At 40.9% G+C, this 26182-nt stretch overlaps 1 protein-coding gene across 5 annotated transcripts in view; it reads left to right on the forward strand.

The window, feature by feature from the left end:
- GOLIM4 (golgi integral membrane protein 4) overlaps window positions 1-14692 on the forward strand; it is a 78431-nt gene extending 63739 nt beyond the window's left edge. For 4 of the 5 annotated variants that reach the window (XM_020914355.2, XM_020914356.2, XM_020914358.2 and 1 more), the window contains 5 exons: window positions 1022-1131; window positions 3799-3966; window positions 5174-5242; window positions 12581-12661; window positions 12971-14692. In XM_020914355.2, coding sequence (XP_020770014.2) covers window positions 1022-1131; window positions 3799-3966; window positions 5174-5242; window positions 12581-12661; window positions 12971-13120 — 578 coding nt within the window. In that variant the 3' untranslated portion in view covers window positions 13121-14692. The remainder of the gene's footprint in view (window positions 1-1021; window positions 1132-3798; window positions 3967-5173; window positions 5243-12580; window positions 12662-12970) is intronic. The other variant, XM_020914357.2, reaches the window with a different exon arrangement.
- Window positions 14693-26182: the final 11490 nt, after the last annotated feature.

Genomic DNA, 26182 nt, shown 5'->3' on the forward strand with positions numbered 1-26182 from the left:
AGATTATTGCCTTGAAAGTTTTTCCAATTAGGTCATTAGTAGCTTTCATTTCTGGTACACATCTCCATGTCACTGAACAAATACTAGTTGCTGTGATAACAGAACTAGAGAATAGCCATCTCTCTGGCAACGCTAGCACTTAGCTGTGTATCCTTTCCTAAAGAATCTAATGGAAGGTGATTGCTGAACTCCCTCTGTAGCCTATTCTGGTATTTTATAGCTCTGATAGTCAAGAAATTATTTTCCTTATGTGTCCCCATGCAACATTTAAAGCTTTTCTGTTCCGTTATCAGTAAGACTAGAGAACCATTTGTTCTCCCTTTTATTTAATGGATCCCTTGGTGCACTTGAAACAGGATGTTAAGTTACCTGTATCTTTATTTTCTGCAGGCTAAATACTCTCCATATATTTAACCTTTCCTCTGATATCTGTGTGTGTGTTCTTGTCTAAATTCTCTATATTGAAATATTTTTTACGAAAAGTAACAAGTAAATGTGTGAGTATAAATATGTGATGTTTGCGGTATCATCATCACTACCACCTCAGAGAACACAGGATGGCTGAATTTGTTTTTGAGCTTCACAAGTGGGGTTACCATTTTTTTCGTTTCCTGAAGTAGCATCCATTTCTTTTTTTGGTACCTTGCTGTTTTCTCTGACATTACCGAAATTTTGTCAATAATTTTAGTGATTTTCAATTGACTGGGCTTTATTTTATGGAGAAAGTTTCTATCATTGTTTTTGGCATAATGGGGGAAAATGCAGCTTCTCTTGTAAACATTTGTTTTAGAGAGTTAGAGTATGTCAGTTATCTACATTGTCTCTGTAGATACAAGGACTGGGAAAAAGATATACCTTCCAGAAAAGCTGAGACATGTACCTTATGTTGAGCTAACCTAGAGGGAGGGGAGAGTGAGTGATGTGGTCTGTAGGAAAGCCCACCGGTGGCTTGGCTTGGCTTTGAAAGGGGAGAATCCTGTCTGGTTCATCGGAGCTGATACGGATTCCTTTGACTTGCTAGCCTATGAGAGAGACAACCAGCACCAAGACGAGGCGGAAGAAGACCCAGAGAATGGACACGAGCTGCAAGAACAAGCGCCCCACGAGGCTGACCCAGAGTCCGAGGGAGATGTAAGTGGCCTCTCGTCCGGCCGTGCCTCTTGGGAACTCACAAGGCAGGAAGGAATCATAAAGGTTTGCCTGACACTGTGACTCCAGCTCCAGGTAGCTTCCATAATTGTGTGGTAACTGGTGACTGTCAACCATGGGGTGTTTGTGTGATGAGAATGGGTTAAAGGCTGCGCAGGGAAAACATCCAGGGAGTCGCCCTCTGGGCACTTTAGTAAAATTAAAATAGAAGAGCAAAAAAGAGGCGCTGCACTATGTAGTAATTCTGAAAAATGAAAAAGAAAGCACAACAAAGCAAATGTGGCAGTTAGAGAACCAGAGAAAGGAGGTCAATCACCACAGAGCACGTTGAGCAGTCTGCTCGGGTGTGAATGTGTGTCCTGAGACTGTGTAATGTCTCAGTAGTCCAGTGACTATCTTAGTAAACACACAGCTAAGAATGTGAGGTTTGAGAGATGAAAAATGTCTCCCAGATACCATAATGCCATAGAAAAATTAGAGTATTAACAGGTAGAGATATAATAACCAAAACTGTTCCTTTTATTTACCCAAGAAAGGACCAAGACTCCCAGTTCAGTTAGAGGGTCTGGGGCCTTGGCCTTGCCTGTAACTGTGTCCTTGCACTTATGCATGGATGATTTTGACAGCTTACTGTAGCTCTCCTGTCATCTTTTGCCAGCAAATCAGCCACCACATTTATAGAATGCAGTCTGCTGTCCTCTGGGCCATGTTTATGTTGGTCCAGTGGACTGAGAGGAGGAGGATTGATATTCTTCCTTGATGAGCTCTGCCAAAGTCTTCCTGAGCTGCTTGAAGCAACCTCGATGGAAACAGCTTTCCCCTGTAACTTGCATGGAGAGGTGGCAGGATATATCTACCCACCAGCTCCTCAATCAGCAGTTCTCAAAGTACGCTCCAGGGAACCTTAGCCTGAAATATTGTCAGGAAAGAACAAGAGCTGTAGATAATAGGAGAATATGAGAAAGCCAGAGGATGTGTAGGAGTAGGAGAGTGTCCATGAGAGAGCAAGAAAGCGAGTATGCAAGAGCCTGAGAGCAATGGACGGCACAGGGGAAGGGTGGGTATTCCAGTTCCTGATGTTTGGGAAATGCTGTCTGTCTCGATGGTTACCTGACTGCATAATCCTTCACTCTCCTTTCGTCAGTTGATTTGCTCTAGATAACACATAGGGAAATGTTGGCCTTTCTACCATGCCTTCCCTTAATTAGAAATTATTGGCCTGCTTGTCTCTCTGTCTCACCTATTTATTTTTTTTTTAATTAGAAATATTTTTCTCCAGCTTCACTGAGGTTTAATGAATCTTCCTTTTTTTTTTTTTTAATATCTAACATCTGTGCCTATTAAACCTTTTTTATTACTTGGTTAGAGTTAGAGCTAATCTGTATATTTTTATAAACTTTTGCAAAGGACATTCAGTACTTTTTGCCCTGAAGAAAATGCGTTACATATCCCCTTTGTTTCTACACAGTTTATTGATAACACACAAAAGGAAATCCATATGACAAGATTGTGGAGTAACTGGAGTTTAGTGTGAAGGTTATGATTTGTCACTCTCTATATCCCCAAGAAAAGTGTCATTTTGTTCTTGAATGAAGTGTATAGCCAGGGAGGTGGAGATAATATATCAGCTGAGACTGCAGTGAATTCTTGAACGTGTTCAAGGCTCTGAAGTGAATTGAAGTAGAATTTTGTGGTCTGGAGACTAAATCTCACTCAGATTTCCCTGTCTCTGGGAAGCATTTGCTGCTTCAGTGAAGTGTCCTGTTGATGACCCCAGTGTGATCAGGGAAGCTCCTCCAAGCATCACCATTTCTGCCCAGCTTACATTCTAAAAATCTGAATCTTTATGAGGGTGTGTATTATTTTGAAAGGTGCTTTGCGAACCTCAGTGGGACATCCAGATAATTCTAACGTTGATAATGTGAAGGGCATTCGTTGAACAGAGTAACCGAGAACTATTTGAGAGGTAGGATGGGTTGGGGGAGGTATTTTTCAAAATATTTATATTGCTAGAAGTTGGGTTAAGCCCAGTCCCTCTTATTTTGTCTCTTAACAGTGCAGCATCTCTCAGCTTCACATTAGTGTTCCTTATAAAGAAATGTGATCCACACTAGCATGTGATGGCCTGCCCTTGAATTAGCCTCCTCTTGTCTCCTCACAGGCCCTCTTCTTGGGTCCCTGCTGGTGTGGTCTTCCTCTCTCCTCAATTGCTTTTCACTCGCTTACATCAGCTGGTTTGCAAAGAATAACTATAAAAATCAACGTACTGGTGAAAGCAGTTACCATTTGCCTATCTAAATCTCTCATTTTAATTATTTCTCCTACTTGGTCCTTTGGCTTTCATCAACTGTTTTTCTTGTCATCTAGTTATGCTCATATGACTTATGGCATTGGAGCTTTGAGAACTGTTTTGGAATCACTTGCAGGAAAGAAGTGCTCTTTGAACTTCTTTCTGATGCATCCGTCTCTGACAAAGCAGAGGCTTTATCTTTTGACAGCAGGATGGGTACCTGTGAGTCTTGGCAAGGATAAACCTGAGCAGTCTGGTAAAGGACAATTTAATTTTCTATCAGCCTGTGGCCTTTCAAATGAAATTAAACTTGATCCTGGATTTTGAAGTGGTGCTTGCTTTTCATTAAAATTTTACAGAGGGCAGCTGTAGGGGATATAAACCCAGCAGATGACCCTAATAATCAAGGCGAGGATGAGTTTGAAGAAGCCGGGCAAGTGAGGGAAGAAAACTTGCCAGATGAAAATGAAGAGCAAAAACACAGTCACCAAAAGCAACAGAATGCAGAAATGGAGGAACATTTGGTGGTAAGTGGGTGCCATGATGGAGGGTGGTTTTAACCTGGGGACTTTATTATTGTTTTTAATTAATTTATTTTAATTGGAGGCTAATTATTTTACAATATTGTGGTGGTTTTTGCCAAACATCAACACGAACCAGCCATGGGTGTACGTGTGTCCCCCCAACCCTGAGCCCCCCCGCCCATGTCCCTCCCACCCCATCCCTCCAGGTTGTCCCAGAGCCTTGGCTTTGAGTGCCCTGCTTCATGCATCAAACTTGCACTGATCGTCTATTTTACATATGGTAATATACATGTTTCCATGCTGTTTCCTCAAATCATCCCACCCTTGCCTTTTCCCACAGAGTCCAAAAGTCTGTTCTTTACATCTGTGTCTCTTTTGCTGTCTTTACACATAGGGTCATTGTTACCATCTTTCTAAATTCCATACATATGCGTTAATACACTTTATTGGTATTTTTCTTTCTGACTTCACTCTGTATGATAGGCTCCAGTTTCATCCACCTCATTAGAACGGACTCAGATGTGTTCTTTTTAACAGCTGAGTAATATTCCATTGTGCATACGTAGCACAGCTTCCTTATCCATTCGTCTGCCAGTGGACATCTAGGTTGCTTCATGTCCTGGCTATTACAAACAGTGCTGCAGGGAACATTGGGGCACACGTGTCTCTTTCAGTTCTGGTTTCCTCGGTGTGTATGCCCAGCAGTGGGATTGCTGGGTTGTATTAACCTGGGGATTTCACTAAAGTGAAAGTGTTAGTCTCTCAGTCATGTCTGAACATTTGCGACCCCATGGACTATAGCCCACCAGGCTTCTCTGTCCATGGGATTCTCCAGGCAAGAATTCTGGAGTGGGTAGCCAATCCCTTTTCCAGGGTACCTTCTCAACCCAGGGATCAAATCCGAGTCTCCTGCATTGTAGGCTGATTCTTTACCATCTGAGCCACCAGGGAAGCCCTGTAATGCCAGGTTTTATGCAAAAGGTTTTAGTCATGACCTGTATGGGAAGGAGGTTTACCTCATATGCAATGCTCGCACTCAGGAGTGGGTCATGGGCATCCTGGGCTTGTTGGGAGTGACTAGTCATCACTTCCTGCGCACTGAGGCATTGAAATGCACTGTTCATGGTGGCCTGCCTGTTCTTTGGCCCAGAGGACTGGAAAATGCGTCTCCAGTGTTCAGTAACCTGAACCTCTCCTTTTGTTTCAACAGATGGCAGGAAATCCAGACCAGCAGGAGGACAATGTGGATGAGCAGTACCAGGAGGAAGGGGAAGAGGAGGTAGGAATGGGGAGGGCAGGAGGCCAGACTGCTTGGGGTCTCTCTCACCTGAAAAAACCTCTCCGAATGGGCTTTCATAGAAAGGTTCAGAGAGCTGTAGGCTGGGTATGGTCCATTTCGAGGAGAAATGGACCATAGCTATGGAGACATTTGGTTGGAAGATAACAAAAACAGGGTGATAGAATTCTCTTCCCTGGTTTCCCTAGAAATTTTGAATTAAGAAGACACTTGACCTTCCAGGAATGGCATACTTAGGTTTATGTGATCCTTGTAAAAATATTTTCTCCTGTCTCTTTCCCTCACAAGAAAGAAGAACAAAGCTCTGCCCCTTGAGGGGCTGGACAAACCCCAGAGACTTTCTCTGTAGACATGGCCACTGCTCCTGCCTCATAGCGACACCCCATGGTATACGGCAGAACACGCTTAACACCCTCCAGACATGTAAAACATTTTCACTTTTAAACTCTTCCCTTCTAAGAATTTAGTGTCTTAACTTTAACAAGGAAGAAAAGGAAAAATAGGGAAGGAGCTCAGTTGAGTAAAATGCATTTGGGTAGAATTTCTTAGCATTTCATTTTAGTTTGCTTTTTATTGCAAACCTCTAGCATATTACTGTTAATTAGCTTCATGGAGCATCTACTTTGTGTAGTTGCGTGTAGTGTGTAGTGCTGTTGTGTGCAGTGCCACAGTTGTGTAGTTGACTGATTAATGCTCTTGGTACCTTGTGGACCACTGGAGCTCAGAACACAGGAATATGATACGGATGAGGCCCAGGCCCCAGGTTCGGTGTCTCTCTAGACCACAACATGGTCCAGCAAATTAAAGCCCTGGTTCAGAGGTGCCTCTCAACCAGGCCTTTGCAAATGTGTGACTCCGGCCCTACGGGGAGCAGCAGGAGCGGATGGACACGGGGCTGCCTGAACCTACATGAGAGCCTGCTGAGAGGCCGGTGCCGCAGCCTCACGGGCGGGGCTCCCTCCGCTGGGGCTGCCGCCTCGCCTGGCTGCATTTGTCAGCTTTTCAGAGCTGGTGCTGAGGTTTGTGTTTATACCAGGAAAACAGAGAAGAACGTTGTTCTTTGCAGCCATTGGCAACGTACACCTGTAGTTTTACATGCAGTCTACCTGCCTTGATCCTCTTAGTCTCTCTCCTTTTTCTCATCCTGCTGTTCATCCTGATCACACCCCTGAGCTGTGTCATCAGAAGAGTGTTAGAGAACCCAGCAGCCTTTGAATATGAAGACATCTGGCAAGAGAAAGATATTCCTTTGGACCTCTCTTGTAACAGGATGTCTAGACTAATATTACTTGTTTCATTATGTCTGCTGCCAGGGATCTTTGAGGGATTAAAAGAGAAGAGGCTCACCTTGGCTTCTTTTTAAAAATTCAGAAGGGTAAACATAAAATTTTAATCAGTATTTACTGATTAATTTTTTTTTTTAACTTCTGTATTCTATCAGTTAATGTGGGATCCAAGAGGGATCAAAGATAGAAAAGAAAAGCAGAGAGGTGGGAGGGAAGGAGGATGGTGACAGGCAGAGGCCCCCCAGGGCCCAGCCCGGAACTCCCAGCTCTGCACCTCTGTCCCCATTCTCTGACCCTGACAGACTCAGGTCATCACACCTTCTCCTTTAGGGTGGCTACCACGTGAGGTCTCAGCAGAAGCCCAGCTAGCCTCTCTTCTTCCCTGGTTACCTTTCCCCTCTGCCCACTAAGTGTCCCTTGTTCAGGCTGCATTTTATTTTTTTGGCAGTTCTTAGGTGCTTAGTTATTGGATTTTCCCACCTCTTTCCATTGTTCTCAGTTCTTCCTTTGAGGAGGGAGAATTTCTGTATACCGGTCAAGGCCTAGTAATAGAGACGAAGTTCTCAGCAGAGTGCAGCAAAATGAGAAAAACAAAGAGGGATGCTGTCTGTGAGAATACATAGCCTGTCGTCTATGAGTGCCGTGTATGTGATCACTCAAAACTGTAAAATGCAGGGTAATGTGCATCGTTCTTCTCTTCCTTAAGCCTCAGAGTCTTCCAGCTGACCCCTGAGATGTAAGGCCCACTGCCGCCGTTGGCTCCCCTCCCTTCCAGCCCACCGTCAGCCTGCCTTCTGCACATTTGCCTCTAGGGAGGAATCGCATCTTGCCAGGGTTGTACGTGTTTGGAGGCACAGCCCATCAGACTTGTGACTTGAACCTTGAGAGTAGAGAACCCGAAACAAGTGTGATGTTAGGAAATCTGCGCTTTCCTGCCTTTTCTTATCTTAATGCAACAGTGTTTTCCTTCTAGGATCTGAAAATGACTGTTAACAAGCATTGATTGTTTTTGCTTTGGGATCCTTAGAAAGACATTCCTATGATAAGACAGTCCTATGAAAAGCCATCCGCATGTTGCATACTTTACAGATTTTTTTAATCTCCTTATGAGCAAATGAGACAAACTGTGAATTGCCAAAAAGTGCTGTGTGTACTTTAAAATGATTTAAATGTTTAAAAATATGGAGAGCTTAAATGACTACTGTGAAAAACCCAAGTGCTCTGTTTCCCCAATCTGACTAAAACCAGATTGATCTGAACATTCACGTAAGAACAGGTACAGGGTTTCCTGGCTGCCTTTAGTGGCGTGTCGGCCTGGGAATCACCACATCAAGAAGCTGTCCAGATGGCAGACCTCTGCTATTAAACATTAGCTGGCAAGCAGGAGTGTCCATCACAGATTGAAGGTCTTTCCATGATCATGTCCCATCCATCTCTTTGGATTTTAGGCTTCTTGGTTACTTAAGGGCATTCTTCCAGTTCCTGGCTCACCCCCTAAGATCTTTGACGCATCAGAGAAAGGCATGAATACATATAGAGACTGGGTAGCCAGCCAAGACCATTCAGATTCAGGAGATCTGTTTTGTTTTGTTTGGGCTGTTTATTAAACTTTGCCACATCACATAGGGACTTTTTATGCCTAAATCATTAGATTTTAGTAATGAGTAATTTGAGTTACTTTGTCAACAAAGGTCCGTCTAGTCAAGGCTATGGTTTTTCCAGTGGTCATGTATGGATGTGAGAGTTGGACTATAAAGCAAGCTGAGTGACGAAGAATTGATGCTTTTGAACTGTGGTGTTGGAAAAGACTCTTGAGAGTCTTTTGGACTGCAAGGAGATCCAACCAGTCCATCCCAAAGGAGATCAGTCCTGGGTGTTCATTGGAAGGACTGATGTTGGAGTTGAAACTCCAATACTTTGGCCACCTGATGTGAAGAGCTGACTCATTGGAAAAGACCCTGATGCTGGGAAAGATTGAGGGCAGGAGGAGAAGGGGACGACAGAGGATGAGATGGTTGGTTGGCATCACCGACTCAATGGACATGGGTTTGGGTAGACTCCGGGAGTTGGTGATGGACAGGGAGGCCTGGCGTGCTGCGGTTCATGGGACCTCAAAGAGTTGCACACGACTGAGCGACTGAACTGAACTGAACTGAATGAGTAATAAGGAATGGTGCAGGGAGATATTTAACAAAATGTTTCCATCAGGTTTAGCAGGATAATAAAGAGGGTCAAGTGTAGAAGACATAACTGGCATGTCCACATTATAAAAAAGTAACATTTGGCAGTTATTAGTCTAAGCATATTTTAAAATGACAAACTCCGTATCATTTTGTCCCATTTCAGTAATGCCTTTAAGATGAGTTTGAATTACTCTTGCCCCCAAATGTAAAGAATATATTACTAGAATATTAGAAAAGGTATATTCATAAATTTAAAAAATTACAAAATTTTCATTTGTGTGATACCTAAATTAAAAAGTAATTTAAATCAATGGTTTCCACCTCAGTTTATATTGTCAGTTGATCCACAACCTAACTTTTCTACAGTAGGTTCCAAGAGAGGAAAGAACTCATGAAACAGTATTTCTCTCTCTAGCCAGACATTCACTGTCACTCAGGTGGCTCTCAGGCTTTGCTGTGGGTGAGGATCCCCTTGGAAAGTATGTAAAACATACAGACCGCTGGATCAGACCTTACTCTTGGAGTTTCTGTTCCTATCTGTGTGGGACCTAGGAATTGGAGTTTTTCACAAGCTCACATCTAATGCTGATGTTTCAGGAACACACTGTTTACAGAAATCTGAACCTCTAAGACTTCTTTGCAAAATGATGTACATCTATGTGCCTGCTTACTAAAGACTTTCTCATCAAAGTCTTAAAGCAGTCCTTGACCCCCACCATGCCACACACACACACAGAAAATTAAAAATCACTGATTTTTATCTAACCCTTTCTTTGACAGATAAGAAATTTGAGCTTCAAAGAGGTTACATAAGTTTTCAAAGGTCATACAGTTTGTTATTGTTAGAACCATTCTTAGTCCCTACCCAGGTCTGCTTTTAAAAGTTATCACAATTTAGTATACCAAGCATAGTAACTGGGCTTCCCAGGTAGCTCAGTGGTAAAGAATCTGCCAGCCAGTGCCGGAGACACAAGAGACATGCGTTCGATTCCTGGGTTGGGAAGATCTGTAGAAGGAAATAGCAACCCACTCCAGTATTGTTGCCTGGAAAATTCCATGGACAGTGGAGCCTGATGGGCTCCAGTCGCTGGGGTCACAAAGAGGAGGACATGACTGAGCATGCACACGCATGCACATTACATTAAAGCATAGTAACTAAATAGTTGATACAGGCAAGTTTTTCTTGTTAGAAATTAGTGAATACAGAAGGAATGATGGAATTAGAAAGTCACCATTTTTGTAACCCCTAATTAAAACAGTTGATTTAGGAGCAGTCATCAATGGATGGCATCACCAGATTAATGGAGGTCAGGGGATTTTACCATGGAGGGATCAGGCTGTAGCTGTCTGTGCTCACTGACCAACTTTAGCTTCACTAAAAGAAGAGCAGACAGTATATGCCTCCTGATATGATAGACATATATGCCTCCAGATATGAAGTCTGCAGCATCATCTCTGAAAAATCTTTACTTTACAAATTGAATCTGAATTCATTCAAGCCTTTAAACTAACTTCCCTTTGTAAGAAATGTGGAGACTAAAGAAATAACTGACACCTCAAAGAAGCAAATAAATCCAAAATCTGGGTCATTTTACTGGACAGTAATTTAATATAGCATTAAGGAAAAAAGAAGGAAGTGGAATGATGTTGGATGTGACTTTTGTTTAGATTAGAGCAAACCAGCTGTAAATAAACATATTTAAGACAATTGGGAAAATGTAAGTAAGGACTAGACATTCGATGATGTCATAGAATTATTTATTAGATGTAATAATGGCATTATGATTATATAAGAAAAGTGCAGTGTATTTGGAGATGGATAAGGCTGAAATTACATGATATCTAGAATATTTAAGAATAATTCATCAGAAAATAAAGTGATAGGTAATGCAGGCATGGCAACATTGAGATAACCTTTGAGCCTTGGTGATGGCTATCAAGGAGTTTATTGAATTATTGTCTTTGTGTGTGCTTGAAATTTTTCATAGTAAAAACAAATGACCTTATTGTTTCTACAGCTTGGAGAGTTGCAGAGCCAAGGATTTAATCTAGCTCTGTCTGACTCCATGGTCTGTGTTAGGGGGTTGGCAGGCTACAGGCCTGGGTATATTTAATAAGTGAAGCCTTACTGGCACAAAAGCCTTGCCTTTTTGTGTACATGTTGTCTAAGGCCACTGCTGCGCTAGAGTTGGGTAATTGCTACAGGGACTTGATGGCCAAGAAAGCCTGGATATTTACTGTCTGGCCCCTTATAGCAAACATTTGCTAACCCTGATTTATTCTTTTCACTGTACCACAGTCTCAAGGCAGTTCCCTCCCAAACTCAACTACAGAATTTACTGTTCACTAGTATATTTTCATTATAAAGCTATAGAAGACATGTCTTTTCACTGAAATCAACCAGGACACTTTAGCAATTTTCAATTAGTGAGACCTTAGTACAGTCTGAAATAAGTGCTTCACTGTTTTCACTATAATGTCCTGGAGAGTGTTGTTATTCTGTGGCTAAGGGCCGAAGAGATGTCATTGGCCACTGCTACAGCCTACAGGTGAGGCAGAAGTGTCTTCTTTATAGCTCGCTCTACCAGGACACGTAAATACAAAATATACTCTATATTTACTTGGTGCCAGTGTGGTGTAGGGGCTGTGAGTCCAGCCAACAATGGACTGGTTAAACAAGACTCATGAAGGCCAGCATCTTAGGCTGGCATCTTTGAAGGTTCATCTTTGTAGACTCCTAATAGGCCAGGGTCCCTCCAGAGTGAGTCTGGTGGGTTGCAGTTCACTCTGCTGAACCTGGGCTATGGACATCTTGATGCAGCCCTTAATTTGTTGTTCCTTAATTATAACACCAGAATACTTTCCTTTTCTTGCCCATTTCTGGGATATTTAACACATATATACCGCCCCCCCCCCCCCCCACCAAATTAGGTAATTTTGTATTCAAGAAGACTTATGCCATTGTCATAGTTAAGTTATAAAATATATTACCCTCTATTTTCATGGATGTGATCATTAAATAGAGATTTAATGATCAAAAATATTTGGATTCTTTCTCTGATTTGCATTTTGAGATAATCAGAATCAATGACACATAATAGTAAAAGCATACATGAAAGAGAACTACTTAAAACAGAAATGTGTTAGAATACAAAGTGATGCAGGGATTTGAGGTAGCTTAATAACTATTCTATGAAGAAACTGAAATGATTATGTTCTGTGTTCTAGATGTTTTAGCCAAAAAAGTTTATTCTTAATTATAGAAATGTATATATACAGGTTTTCCTCTGTTCACTATTACAGTCTAGGTAGGTGGTGGTGCCTGATTTCTGTGACTTGTAAATATCTGTAAGAGCAGATATTTTTTGCATTGATTCACTCATTGATTCATTTATTCAACAATATTTATTAAGCAGTTGCAGCATGCCAAGCATGCATCTAGGTGTTGAAGGCAGTTAGTTGAGTAAGACTGATGGTTCCTGTCTTCGCAAGAACTTAACATTCTGTCAGAACTTTCAGACTTTCATACTTCTCTCTTTTGGAAAAGAGGAGTTTTTTAACTTTATGAGGTGAATTTCTTTAGGTGTTATACTTGGAGTGTTAACCCTTATTCAAACAAATCAGAAACTCAACACACTAAAGTCCCAGATCCTGAATAACACTAATTTTTTTAGTAAGTTGTTACACATTTATTCATGGCTAATAGACAAGTCAAATCTTTGTCTTTTCACGTTTATTTTTAGTTTAATTTTGTCTTTACTGATTTGAATGAACTTTTTGGAAATCAGAATATGTTGCTTCAAGTCTTGAAATGATCCAAGTGTCCACTTGATGTCTCTGGTTTGTTTTAGGTTCAGGAAGATTTGACTGAGGAGAAAAAAAGGGAACTGGAGCATAATGCTGAAGAGACCTATGGTGAAAATGATGAAAATGTATGTGTAGGATATGCATATTTCTATTGCACATGTGTGCTTTTGTGCACATGAGTAGGAGACACCTATGTGTAGTTGGAAAGATCGCAGTGGGTACATCTAAGGTGCCACGGAGTATAACATTAGGAATTAGAAAATTGTGTGGCAGTGTGAAGATCAGAAAAGATAGTAGCACTCTTGCCTATTGGAATATTTTCTTCACTTGTTTTCTTTCTGTTCTGTTCTTTTTTTTTCAAAGAGGAAATTATTTATACCACTAACTCTGTGTCCTGTTGCTTAGTTTTCCTTTTTTTTTCTTTTAACTTCAAGGCCGATGAGAAAAATAATGAAGGAGAAGAGCAAGAAGTTCGAGATGACAACCACCCCAAAGGCCGAGAGGAGCAGTATGAGGAGGAGGTGGAGGAGGAGGAGGACGGGGCTGCCGCCGCTGAGAAGTCACGGCGAAGAGCTGAGATGTAGCCCTGCCCGATTTCACAGGCAGAGCTCAGCTGCCGGGTCCTTTCCAAGCTGCTCAAACATGAATCTGCCTACTGAGCTCTAGGGTATTTAACTACAAAAATTAAAAATTTAGACTTTTTTTAACTTTTGTATTAGAAATGCTCATACATTTATATGAATATATTTTGATAACCTAGGTTAGAGCTTCTTTTTATATTCAAGCAAGACCTGAATGAGAAGAAAAATGATAGAGCAGACGTTAGGCTGTGAATCTCATTGTTCGCAGATTATGTGATACTGGAAAAGACCTTGATTTTGTATATGTTTCAACTTGTCCCTTCTCTGTCTTCCAGTTTCCAAGTGTTCTGCTGTCTGCCTTTGATGAAATGCAGAATTTCAAGATAGGGAATACTGAAAAATGCTGTACACATTTTAAGGAGAATGGCCAATTTACTAATTGGTGCCTTTCCAAGGTTCTTATGTATAGTTCTGATAGAATTTTCACCTGTCTGTGTATCTCTGGGATAAGACTCATAGACAGTGACATGTAGTTAGAAAGACATTTTGGTTATAAAGACACTGTTTTTCAGGCTTCTTGGATCAGTTAGAGAAATGTTTTATCTTACTTAAGATCACAGGTCTTCCTCTTGAATTAAATTTAAAAGTGAGATAGTATTAAAACTTAACGTGGCAGTATTCTGGACTTAGCTATTTCAGGATTCAAACAAGGTATGACACACCAGCATATTAACCTTTTGAAAGGACTGACACTTTGTTTAATAACGAATTTGGTGTGTATGGGTGGCATTTTCCACATGAGCACCCCTTCTTTTTTTCGGTGGTCACCCAGTGATAGCCTTGTTTTAGTATCTAATTCTTGACAGTAATACATATTTCCCTGTAAATCCTGTGCCTCAACACTTAATCATTGATGACAAGCATGAATATGAAGAAGTACCAAACTGTACAACTGATCAGGATATTGTTCAAAAACTATATGGTGAAGTACATAAGGTGGTATGATTGACTCTCATGACTTTTCTGTTTGCTGGGATTAGGTCTGCATTATACCCATGGATACAAGTTTAATGATGATGAATTATACAAATCCCTTAAAATTAAAAATCAAAATTTCCTATGGGATAGAGACATATTTCAGTCTCAAGTATAAAAATATTTAACTAAATAGAATTAAGTTATATCATTCATTCATATGTGTGTGGTTTTATAATAGTACTTTCAAATTAAAACTGATTTCAATTTGTACTATTATTGTGTGAATGTAATTTTATTTTTAATAACCACACTCATGTATGGTTTTTGCTTATCCCAGATGAGTGGTTATGTTTGTATGCATAGGAATGCTTTGTTCAAATATATTTTGGATTTTCAGTAATCATGAATCAAATCTTACCTTTATGTATAAAAACTCTTTATGTAATGTAAAATGTATAATATTGTACATAATATTCAGAATACAATTATTTTGGTAAATTAGTTTGTATTTTTAATGTCCCAGTTGCAGTATTTAATTATTTGAAACACATTGAAACTTGGTAATAGTCAATAAAATGAAAAGGAGCAAGTGGTAAACCTTCTAAAAGTATGTGATTTTTTTTTAATTAGTTTCTGATCTTACAACGTTTTTCAGTTCTTTTTCATAAAAGGGAAAATTTTAAGAGTTACAGTGTATAGTAATGAATTACAAAGTGCTTTTCCCAGTCTATTCCTATTTTGCTATCTCTTTCTCTGCTTGGATTAGCAGATGAGTTTTTCTCCCCTCTTTTCTAAAGAAAGAGCTAAGAATGTTTATTTTATTTGAGCTAGTCCTGGAGGGGAGAAAAAAGGAATGTCAGTCAGAGTCATGTGCACACACACAAAATAAACAAAAAACTATTATATCTTCCCTGGAAAAGCAAACAAAGCAATCACAAACCATTCCACTCTTATAGCACAAAGTTATAGAGCTGTTATAGCCAATGTTTGGAAGAGAACTGATCAGCCAGAGCTGATCTACATTAATGAGATGAGCAGAAATAAAATGTCACTTGTATTTACTTTGCCAATTAATCTGTGACTTGGTACAACCCATTTGTCAAAGGATTTTGTACCAGTGACATAATAAGAAGCGGGGAGAAAGGCACGTTTTTAAAGGACAAGTACAATGGAGCACAAAAAAAGCTATGTTAATATTAATACAAATGGAATAACTGGATATTTAAGAGTGATTGAGTTAGATCTAGGAATAAGAGTAACAGGGAGGTCACAGTGACTCACTGTGATAAAGGAAAATGATGGACAGACTGTTTATACTTAGTGTGAGAAATGGGAGAACAGGGTCCCCCTTATCCCCACAGTGCTCTTTTAAGGCTGCTGGAATTCCCTTCTTACAACTGAAGAATTTTGGTTTCCTGAATCATGTGAGGTTGTTTAAACTGCTTTGAGTTCTTTGTTTTGCTTTTAGTTCTCATTACATCACTATGGTACATTGTCCTGTGGCAGGCGGCATAGCATTAAAAAAAAAAAGTCAATTTCTGCTCTTGAATTTTCTTTTGGCTTCCCTTGTACTGTCTACTCCTAGTTTGCTTCTAACCATCCTGGCTACTCTTTCCCAGCCTCTTTTTTTTTTTCTCTCTCAGATTTCTCTTCTCTCTGCCCCTAGCATATCAGTGTTCTTCAGCTTTTGTCCTGGACTTTTCTCTACCCAGTCCACTTCTCTCTCATGTCTTGGACATATCTCCAAATTTATCTCCTCAGCCTAGCTTTCTGTGACCCACCCTACCTTATGATTTTCAAGACTGAAGTTGCCTTCTTGCCTTCCTAAAACCTACTTCTCTTCCTAAGCTCTGAATCTCAATTCATAAAGTTTCCCAAAACAGAAGCAAAGTGTGTCCTTGATTCTGTCTTCTCTCCCTGTGGGTGTTACCAATATATCATTTGCTGATTTCTTTTCATCCCGACTGTCCTGGTTCAGGCCCTTGTTATCTTTTATGTGGACCACTGTAATAGTCCCCGTAACTTTTCTTCTTGTTTACCCTCTCCTGTCCCTAAAGTCTGTGTCATTGTGATCTTTCCAAAGATAACACACTATGCCATTACAAAATTATTTAATAAATTGCTATTGCACATAGAAAAAGTTCCAAACTCTGTAACATGACTGACATAGTTCTTCATAACCCATCTTAACTGCTTCAGCCTTGTAATTTATACTCTAATTCTGAATCATAATAAGAATGACTCATCTTTGTCAAGCACTAATGTCTTAGTAACCAACCTGGACTCCTGCCCTTGGGTGGGAAGTTGATTTGACAAGAGCTGATAATACTACCCCGCATCTTGGAACAAAGTGCTTGATCCAAAATGGGCACATGATTCATGACACACCAATTCAGTTCCTTCCCTGGGATTTTTTTGTTGGAGGGCAATTCTCTACGGTGTTTTTATACATCTTGTGAATTTTTACCCTGAACAATCTTTTCAAGGGTATTTGCCTATCAAACAGCCAGCTGCTAGAGACAGTATCTCCCGCTGGGTCAGAGGGCATGTTTGTTCCTGGCTGGAATAAAAAAAGAGAATGTCTCCCCACAGGCTGAAATTTGGGCAGATTTACTAGCAGTCCTATAAGATGGAGAATTTCTTAAGATCAGAGATCCTTAGGAGAAACACAAGCACTGTGGCTGCATCCTCTGACCTGGGATGTTCCACATCAACCTCACGACACTCGGGGACCAAGGAGGAACTGATGTGAACAGGAAGCTCATGTTGCCTCCTGTGCCATGAGAAATATTTGTTTTTAAGCGAGCAGACTAGAGTCTTCTACCAGCATCCATGGAACTGTGGCAGGCTAACTTGTTAGCTTGTAAGGTGAATCTCAGACTCTGCACAATTACTGACATTTTTGCAGGCTGGAGCAAATGGAAAAAAGCATGTCTCTTTCCTTCCAATAGCAAAGCTACCATTTGTAAATATACATCAGCTGATGTCTGTTTTCTCACTTGTGTGGAGAAACTACTCTACAGAGGTAGAGAACAAACCTAACCTGCAAAGACAAGCAGAAGGCAGAGGGAGGGAAGAAAAGAGCTGTGACAATTTTTCAGTCCCTGTATCCTGCCATCCCTGATACTGGGCAGGTCCACCCACAGATTGATTAATGAGCCAATAAATTATACTTTTTCAGTTGAGCTAGTTGGAAATGGATTTCTGTCACTTGCCACCTGAAGATTCCTGACTAATACTTGACTAACACTCAGTTCCTTTAAATCATTGTGCTCTCTTGTAGCATGATAAATTTGCTCCCTGCAAACACTGTTCATTCAGTTTGCTTTCCTCTCCCTTACCTGGCTTATTGCTCAAGTCTCATCTTAATACCAATTCTGAGAAGTGTCTACCTCTCATCCCACCCCTGTCTAGGTTGAATATATTTTCTCTGTCCCCCTATAGCATCCTGTGTTTCATATCACGGTACCTCCCACAGAACGTGGAAATAGACTATCAACAAGTCTGTGCATTCCTTGACATAAATGTTCTGTGAAGGTGGAGACCTTATTTCCCTTGTTCACTGTTGCAACCCAAGCACTAAGAACTTCAATATATATTTACTAAATGAAATCTCAAAATCCTTACCTGTAAAATGAGAATATTGATTATTTCAAAATCATACAAGTAAATGGCAGAGCTAGGAAGGCTTTCCAGGTGAATCTGACTCTAATGTTAATTCCACATACAGCCAGGGTTGTATGGATCTTTATCCAATGTCTCATTCTGAGTTTCATATATTAAGAAGGTATGTTTTAAATTTTGCAAAAAACAAATGTAACAGGAGTAAAAGGCAAGAAGTCTCGGCCATAGAGTTTTGAGGAAGAACCGAAAAATTGCAATTACTTGACCTGAGAAAGATACGGTCAAGGGAAGAGGTAACACTGTATGTCTGTCTTCTATGAAGCATCAATTGTAACATGAAGAATAAAGAATGTCTTGAGAAACGAGTGAATGAAGTTGTGAAACCTAGAGAATGAAGTTGTGAAACCTAGAGTCATTTTGAAATCAGAATATATTAAATAATTTCAATCTATAACAGCCATGCCTAAGCCATAAAACAGATGCAATACCCTCTTTAAATTTCCTTGGGTCTTGTCACTAACTATTGTAGGAGGCCCAGCTGGTATGGTAGAGTAGGCTTTCTATCTATCCACTGGTTGCCCTTTTGTCTTCACACCATTTCTTTTGTTCTTCATCTGCAGAAAGGCTTAACCCTGTAACTGCTAGAGTAGGTTCCAAACCAATCATTGGACTTCATCTTCTGTCTCTATTCTGATTCTCTACTTCTGCTTTCTATATTGAGGCAAGATAGGAGAAATGTTCTCTTGGCTGCTCTAGTGATGACAGAAATCATTCATTTGGAGCTTCCAGAAGTCACAGTCCTTTATGAGATGGAGAAAACCCAGTTGAAGCAGAAGAAATGAAGTCAGAACAGAAAGAGGGACAGGATTGGGGCAGAAGTGTAGGAGAAGAGGGAAGATGAAAAAGGGAGAGAGACAGAGTCACAAACAAAGAGAATGGTGCGCAGATTCCCAGGTTCTGACTTTAATTTTATTTTCCAAGTTTTCTCTCCCTTTTGTCCCATTGAAATAGTTTAAGATTCTTTTCTATCAATTATATACTGGAGAATGTTGACTGACTTCACATTATATTTTTTTTTTATGTAACTAAAGGAAATACTCCCATTAACTTTTAGTCACATTGCCCTAAATGTAACAGGTTTTTTTTTTTTTTTTAATTTTAAAAAACCTCTACTGTATTGCTTGTGCCTTCTCGTGAATTAGAGTGAACAGGCTCTCACCAAAGGGATGGGAGAATGTGACATTTGGAACCACGCAAATTCAAGTTGAAAGCTGCTTCTTTCCCTTGCTTAGCTGTGGGATTTGGAGCAAACTGCCAGCTTCAGTTCCCATATGGGATGATGGTAATGACTATTGTATCTGTTAAGACATGCACTGGACTTCCAGCAACTGAAAAAAGTGACTTTAGCCATGTAGAAGTTTATGTCTTGAAAACAGGGAGCTCGGGGCTTGAATAGTGGTTCCTTAGTATTTTTAATAAATAATGGCCATGCTTTTTGCCAGTCTCTTGATCATTATGTTTTTCTCTTGGATCTGGTTTTAAGTCCAGAGAATTCATCACAAAAACTTTGGGATTACTATAATGAAGCTAAGAATACTTATATAATCTCATCTTTAGTCTCTATCAAGGACTGGCAAATTTTATCTGTAAAGGGCCAAATAGTAAATCTTTTGACCCTGTGGGCCTTAGAACCTCTTTTGAAACTACTTAACTCTGCCACTGTGCTGTGAAAACAGCTGGAGCAATGTGTAAAGGAATGAACATGGCTGTGTTCCAATAAAACTTTATTTACATAAACAGACAGCAAGGCAGATTCAGCCCACAGACAATAGCTATCTCGTTTAAATGACCCAACTGTTTGCTGTAAAAATAATTATTTCAACAGAAAATAGAGCATTTTAAGTTCTTCAGGTATCAAGGCTTTCCAGTTTTTTCCTACAATCCTTTCTTCTATTTGGAGTTGGCAAGCACTCAACATAATCCTAGCTGCTGCATTTGTACACTGTTTAAGTAACTAGAAATGAAATACTTTTGTCCTTTACCATCTCGGCTGACCTTGTTCTCACCATTCCCTGTATGTTACTAATGGAGCTTGAAATTAAACGTCATTTCTGTTTATCTGTTAACACATGCATAGCATTCCCCATAAAGTACATGTCTTTTAAAGACATTGGAAAACAGGGTTTGAATATGAAGAGATGACTTCTTTGGTCTGGTGTATTTTTTCTTCTTCTAAAGACTGAAGGTAGGGAAACCAGTTTCCATGGTTGCCCATTAAAGTATTAAAAATCATGCAATTTGTGATCTCAACTCAGAATTTTTTAAGTGCTATAGGTGTCTGATTGCTGTTAAGCTGATGAATCCTAATGGAAATAGACATTTTCTTCCATAAAAGTAATGCAACCACCTTTTATGTTTCCTTAAACCTATACAGTGTGTTGAAAAGCAGAGGCATTGCCAACAAAGGTCAGTATAGTCAAGGGCATGGTCTTCCTAGGGGTCATGTACAGTTGTGAGAGCTGGACCGTAAAGAATGCAGAACATCAAAGAATCGATGCCTTCAAACTGTGGTGCTGGAGGAAACTCCTGAAAGTCCCTTGAAAAGCAAGGAGATCACCCCAGTCAATCTTAAGAGAAATCAACCATGATACTTGCTGAAACAACTGATGCTGAAGCTGAAGTTCCAGCATTTTGGTCATCTGATGTGAACAGATGACTGAGTCCCTGATGCTGGGAAAGACTGAGGGCAGAGGAGAGGAGGGCATCAGAGGGTGCGATGGCTGGATGGTGTCACCAATGCAATGGAAGTGAACCTGGGCAAACTTCGGCAGATGGTGAGGGACAGGGAGGCCTGGCATGCTGCGATCTGTGGGGTTGCATAGAGTAGGACATGACTGGGCAACTGAACAACAATGGCCCTATCCAATTATCTTCTGCGGTGGTTTTAAGATTTGGCCACCAAAGATTATCTCTGATAATCTTCCTTCAAGAGGTGGAGTCTAATTTCCCTTCCTTTGAGTGTGAGCTTCACTTAGTTACTGGCTTCTAACAAAATTAAAAGGGGTGATGGTGTGGCTCAGAAATTAGGTCAAAGAGGCAATGTAGCTTCTTCCTCTCGTGTGTCTCTTGGAGGCCAGCTACCATGTCATTCAAACAGCCTTATGTTGAGACCTACGTCTTTGTGGCAAGAAATTGAGACTTCTGGGCAACAACCAGTGAGGAACTGAGGCCTCCCGCCAACAGACACATGAGTGAGTTTAGAGCGGACCATTTGGCTCCATTGAGCCTTCAGACTACAACTTGACTGTGACCTTCATTAGAAACCCTGACCCAGAACTGCCTATATAAGTCATTCCTACATGCCTAGCCCACACGAACTATGAGATAATAAATGTTTATTGTTTAGGTTTTAGAGTAACTGGTTACACAACTGGAGATAACTAATACATCTTCCAAGAGTGCTTATGGCTCTAAGTGTAGAGGCCAGCGGTGGAGGTGATGGGTAGCAGCAAGGTGTAACAGCATCCAGCCAGTTGCCAGGGCCAGATGTGCAGGTGAGGGAAAATGAAGTTCAGCTTAATTAGCTGAAAAGTTTAAGCCGATTTATTTGTCCAAAATTATTAGATTATTTGTGCCAGATATCAGTAGCCTCTTTACAGCGGTTCTCAGCCTCGGCTACACATCTAAGGAATTTCAAAAGTAGTGATAACCTGGGTCCCACTCCCAAAGACTCTGAATTACTTGTACTAGGCTATAGTCTGGGCATCAGGGTTTAAAATTTTCCCCAGGTATTTCTAATGTATAGCTAAGACTGAGAACTACTGCTTTATAAGTTAGAAGCTGGAAAGAGTTATGTTTTCCCCCAATATCTCTCTGTACATTCCTGCCAAGTCGCTTTAGTCATGTCTGACCCTTTGTGACACTATGGACTATAGCTCGTCAGGTTCTTCTGTCCATGGGATTCTCCAGGCAAGAATACTGAAGTGGGTTGCCATTCCCTTCTCCAGGAAATCCTCCTGACCCAGGGATCAAACCCATGTCTCTTATGTAATCTGCATTGGCAGGAAGCTTCTTTACCACTAGCACCATCTGGGAAGCCCAAAATATATCTTCCAAACCCAGGGATGGAACCCAGATATCCTACATTGCAGGTGGGTTCTTTATTGTCTGAGCCACCAGGAAAATCCAAGACTACTGGAGTGGATAGCCATTCCCTTCTCCAGGAGATCTTCCCAATCCAGGGACTGAACTGGGGTTTCCAGCAATGTAAGTGGATTCTTTACCATCTGAGCTACCCTCTATTAGATGGTAAATTACAATGAAAGCAAGTCTCAGACTGAATTTGCAAAACAAACATTTTCAGGTAAGCAGAAACAGACTACAAACTTTTAGGAAGTCTCAGATATCTATCCTTTTAGGCACTCTAGACAGGCATGAGGCTTAAAGGATTTGCTCATAATCCTGTAATACTCTACAGACAGAATTCGGCTAAATGTCTGGTCAGATCCTGCCTGACAATCTTCCCTTATGCAGCCTATGGCCTTCTGCAATGGATGCTGGGCACCCCCAGTGTCCAGACTATTTTGTGGGCAGGGAAGGTGCCTGTGCAAGACTGCCTCCAGCTCACACACATGTTTTGAGCATCATTCATTTCTACAATGAAAAAGAAAAGTCTTTAATATCTATGGTCCTATCTAACTAAACACATTGAGCTGAAGTGAGTAGAAGATCTTGTAACAGCAGCCTCTGGACTTGGGCCCAGGTGAGAGCATCAGCTTTTCAGCCTGGAAGCACATTTGAGCCACCAAAGAAACTTAAAAAAAAATTTCCAACACCAACCCGTCTAATCTAATCACAAACTCCGACGGCCGAGCCTAGGCATTGGTACTTTTCAAAAATCTCTCACCAAACCAAGATTGGCAGGGAGGTGCGACTCCTAAGGGGTGTAATTCATACAAGGGAGTGTTTTGGGTGGTGAAAATCTCCTATGTTCTGATTGTGAGAGCTTTATATGAATCTGTACATGTATAACACGTAAAACTGTACAATAGAAGCAAAGGGAAATGTCAACCTTATTGTATGATAATTGTAAAAACAAAATATTATACCTATTAAATTCTTTATAAAAGTCTCAGAGTCTAATGTATAGGCAGGATCGGAAGTCACTGATTAGATTCTTTCTAGGGTGAATCTACCATTTCTGAGATGTACATTCATAGTTAGGGTACTACCCGCACACATCCACATACATAAGCTCACCACATAGTCTATGCAGAAGTATTTTAAAGTGAATTATAAATATCGTAATAGTAAGACTTAGCTATCTTTTGCAGATTCACACTGAGGAATTTTAGAATATTACAGTGGGGCATTGCACAAGTAAATAGGTCGATTAATCTCTTGCTCGTGGAGAAAAACACTTGCAATGCAATTGCTTTGCCTCAAAACAATGTTTCTCAAACCCATAAACTGGGATTTTTATAGAATAACAAAAAAATCCCAAAAGGAGAGGAGTTTGGCAGTTTAATTAGTTTCATTTCTGAGTAGGATCTCAGGAAGAAATAAATACAGTTTATATCACAGAACAGTGTGCATGAATATGTGTGCTTATATTAGATAAATGAAACAAAAGTTTCAAGAAACAGCTCATGTCTCTCCTAATGCTAAGTTGCTTCAGTCGTGTCTGATTCTTTCTGACCCTATGGACCACAGCCTGCCAGGTTTCTCTGTCCAAGGGATTCTTCAGGCAAGAATACTGGAGTGGGTTGCCATATCCTCCTCCAGGGGATCTTCCCAACCCAGGGATCAAACCCATGTCTCTGGCATCTCCTGCATTGGTAGGCAGGTTCTTTACCACTAGCACCACCTGTGAAGCCCATGTCTCTTCTACTTAACTTTATCAATATTTCATGACAGTGTTGGTCATGACTCAGTATCTTGCTATCATGGTGAGAGAATCATAGTTAAAACACTTGGGGAGGATATAACCAGGTACTTAATGCTTGTAAATGCCATGCAACAAGAAGACAGATGGGAATTTGACCATAGCAAGCACCACTCTCAAGCTTTCTGGAGTTGGGACAAGTTTCTTGATTTCTGTGTGCTTCCACTTCCCACTCATAAAATGGGAATGATCACAGAAAACTTCATGCTGTGGTTGGGATCACTGAGTCCTCATCTGAGGAACCCAACGCCCAAGTTTCTCTCCCTCTACCTGTAAGACTCACTAAGACAGAGACAGGACATGGAAGCCCTAAACTATTTCTGAGTTTGGAGGCTAGAAGACTATACCTGAATTCATCACCTTTTTTCTTGAATGATGTAATGTGGTAGCTAAGTCTTATCAGAGCTTTCAATATATGAACCATCCAAGGATCTAAAAAATAGTATGAATCCTTTAATCTTCAGTAATTTGAGATACTCTGTCTGGAGGAAGAAGAATAAATAAAGCAATTGTTCTGGCTAAAGAGAATTGAATGGTGATCCAGGTTGATCTGTCCCATCCACATCCTTACTTTAAAATGAACAATAAATCACTTTTATGAATTTGCCTTATGGAAGACCGACAGTATATGAGGAAAGATGAGATGATTATCCTAGGTAAAAGAAAAGGTGTGTAAGCAGTCTCAGTGGAAGGGCATGGCCACACAAACAGTTTGAGTTGAATTCCTCAACATTCAGTCACTTCCAAGGCATCACAGAGCATCTGGGGACATGGCCAGCTAAGCAGAGTTTATTCACATGTTCACTAGGGCACTTCCTAAAGCTTCAGAGACATGGAAAAATATGCTATATGTATAGAAATATAAATCACGCAAAATATAAGTGAAAACTAAGAAATAAATCACAAGGCAATACATCTACTTGTTCAGCTTCTCACTTCTGTTATTTTGGGCATAGGCTGCCAGGGTGGAGGGAGTAGATGGTGGTTGTCTCAGCCAACCAGTCCTGCTCTTAAACCACACTTCGGGCAACAGAATCTAATGCAGTAACATGTGCTGTTCAACCTAATGTGTGTTCAAGTCAAGACCAGAAATTTCTCCAAGACAAGGAGGAAAACATCCGCCACCCTGATAAAAATTCCACAGCTAAATTAGGGTATGGGTTCTTTACACACAATACATTGAAATCTCCAGGTCAGTGTTTAGATTGTGAAAGTTATCACACATATTGCTAATCTTGACAGAAAAGCAGGTGTTGGTTCACAATTCTGGGAATCACCCCCTGACCCGCAAGGTAAAATCTGAAACTAGCCCCTGTACACAGAAGGGCAGGGAGCGATACAAGAAAGATGCCGACCACTCCAGATTGACAGGTGGCAGCTTTGATGAGCCAGGAAAGTTACATAGGAGGCTTGTCTTCCATGACTGCACGACAAGTATATCTCCACACCAGCCTGCCAGAAACTTAACGGTTTATACAGAGGCCTTAACTGGGTTCAGTCATGTTTTCAGTCCAGATGGTCTCAACACCACATTGCTTTCTCAAAGCTGCCTCCTGGAAACCAGCTTCTCCTGTGGGAACGATGTGTAGAAGGTACACTCCGAGGACCCTGAGAGGGTGAGGAGCCACCCATTTCCGGTCCAGCTTCCGGGTCAAACATGGCCACATCCTTCCCACCACTTCTTCCAGCAGCTGGAGAAATAGGTTATTTGAAGTGCCACAAAATTACTAAGGTGGCTAAAGAGCACTGTTCAGTTCAGTTCAATCAGTCAGTTGCCCCGAACCGCAGCATGCCAGGCCTCCCTGTCCATCACCAACTCCCGGAGTTTACCCAAACTCATGTCCATCCAGTCGGTGATGCCATACAACCATCTCATCCTCTGTCGTCCCCTTCTCCTTCTGCCTTCAATCTTTCCCAGCATCAGGGTCTTTTCAAATGAATCAGCTCTTCACATCAGGTGGCCAAAGTATTGGAGTTTCAACTCCAACATCAGTCCTTCCAGTGAACACCCAGGACAGATCTCTTTCAGGATGGACTGGTTGGGTCTCCTTGCAGTCCAAGAGACTCTCAAGAGCCTTCTCCAACACCACAGTTCAAAAGCATCAGTTCTTCAGTGCTCATTTTTCTTTATAGTCCAACTCTCACATCCATACATGACTGCTGGAAAAACCACAGACCATGCTTAATAAGAATGTAACTGAATTGGGAAGAAAATTAGCATTTTATAGCCTACATTTTAGAAAGGGAAGAAACTTCAGTGTGGACCCTGAAGATGATAAATTGTATCTGCCAGGGAACAGGCAGGAAAGGACTGCAAAATGATATCATCTTGGCTCCTTATTTTGAAAGCTTCTCATTTTGAAGGGCTTCCCTGATGGCCCAGTGGTTGGGGGCGGTCTGCCTGCCAGTGCCGGGAACACCTGTTCAATCCCTGGTCAGGGAGGATCCCACATGCCTCCAGGTAACTAGGCTCTTGTGCCACAGCTATTGAGCCCACACCCAGCAACTACTGAAGCCTT

This window comes from Odocoileus virginianus, chromosome 4, assembly GCF_023699985.2.
Source record: "Odocoileus virginianus isolate 20LAN1187 ecotype Illinois chromosome 4, Ovbor_1.2, whole genome shotgun sequence".
NCBI lineage: Eukaryota > Metazoa > Chordata > Mammalia > Artiodactyla > Cervidae > Odocoileus > Odocoileus virginianus.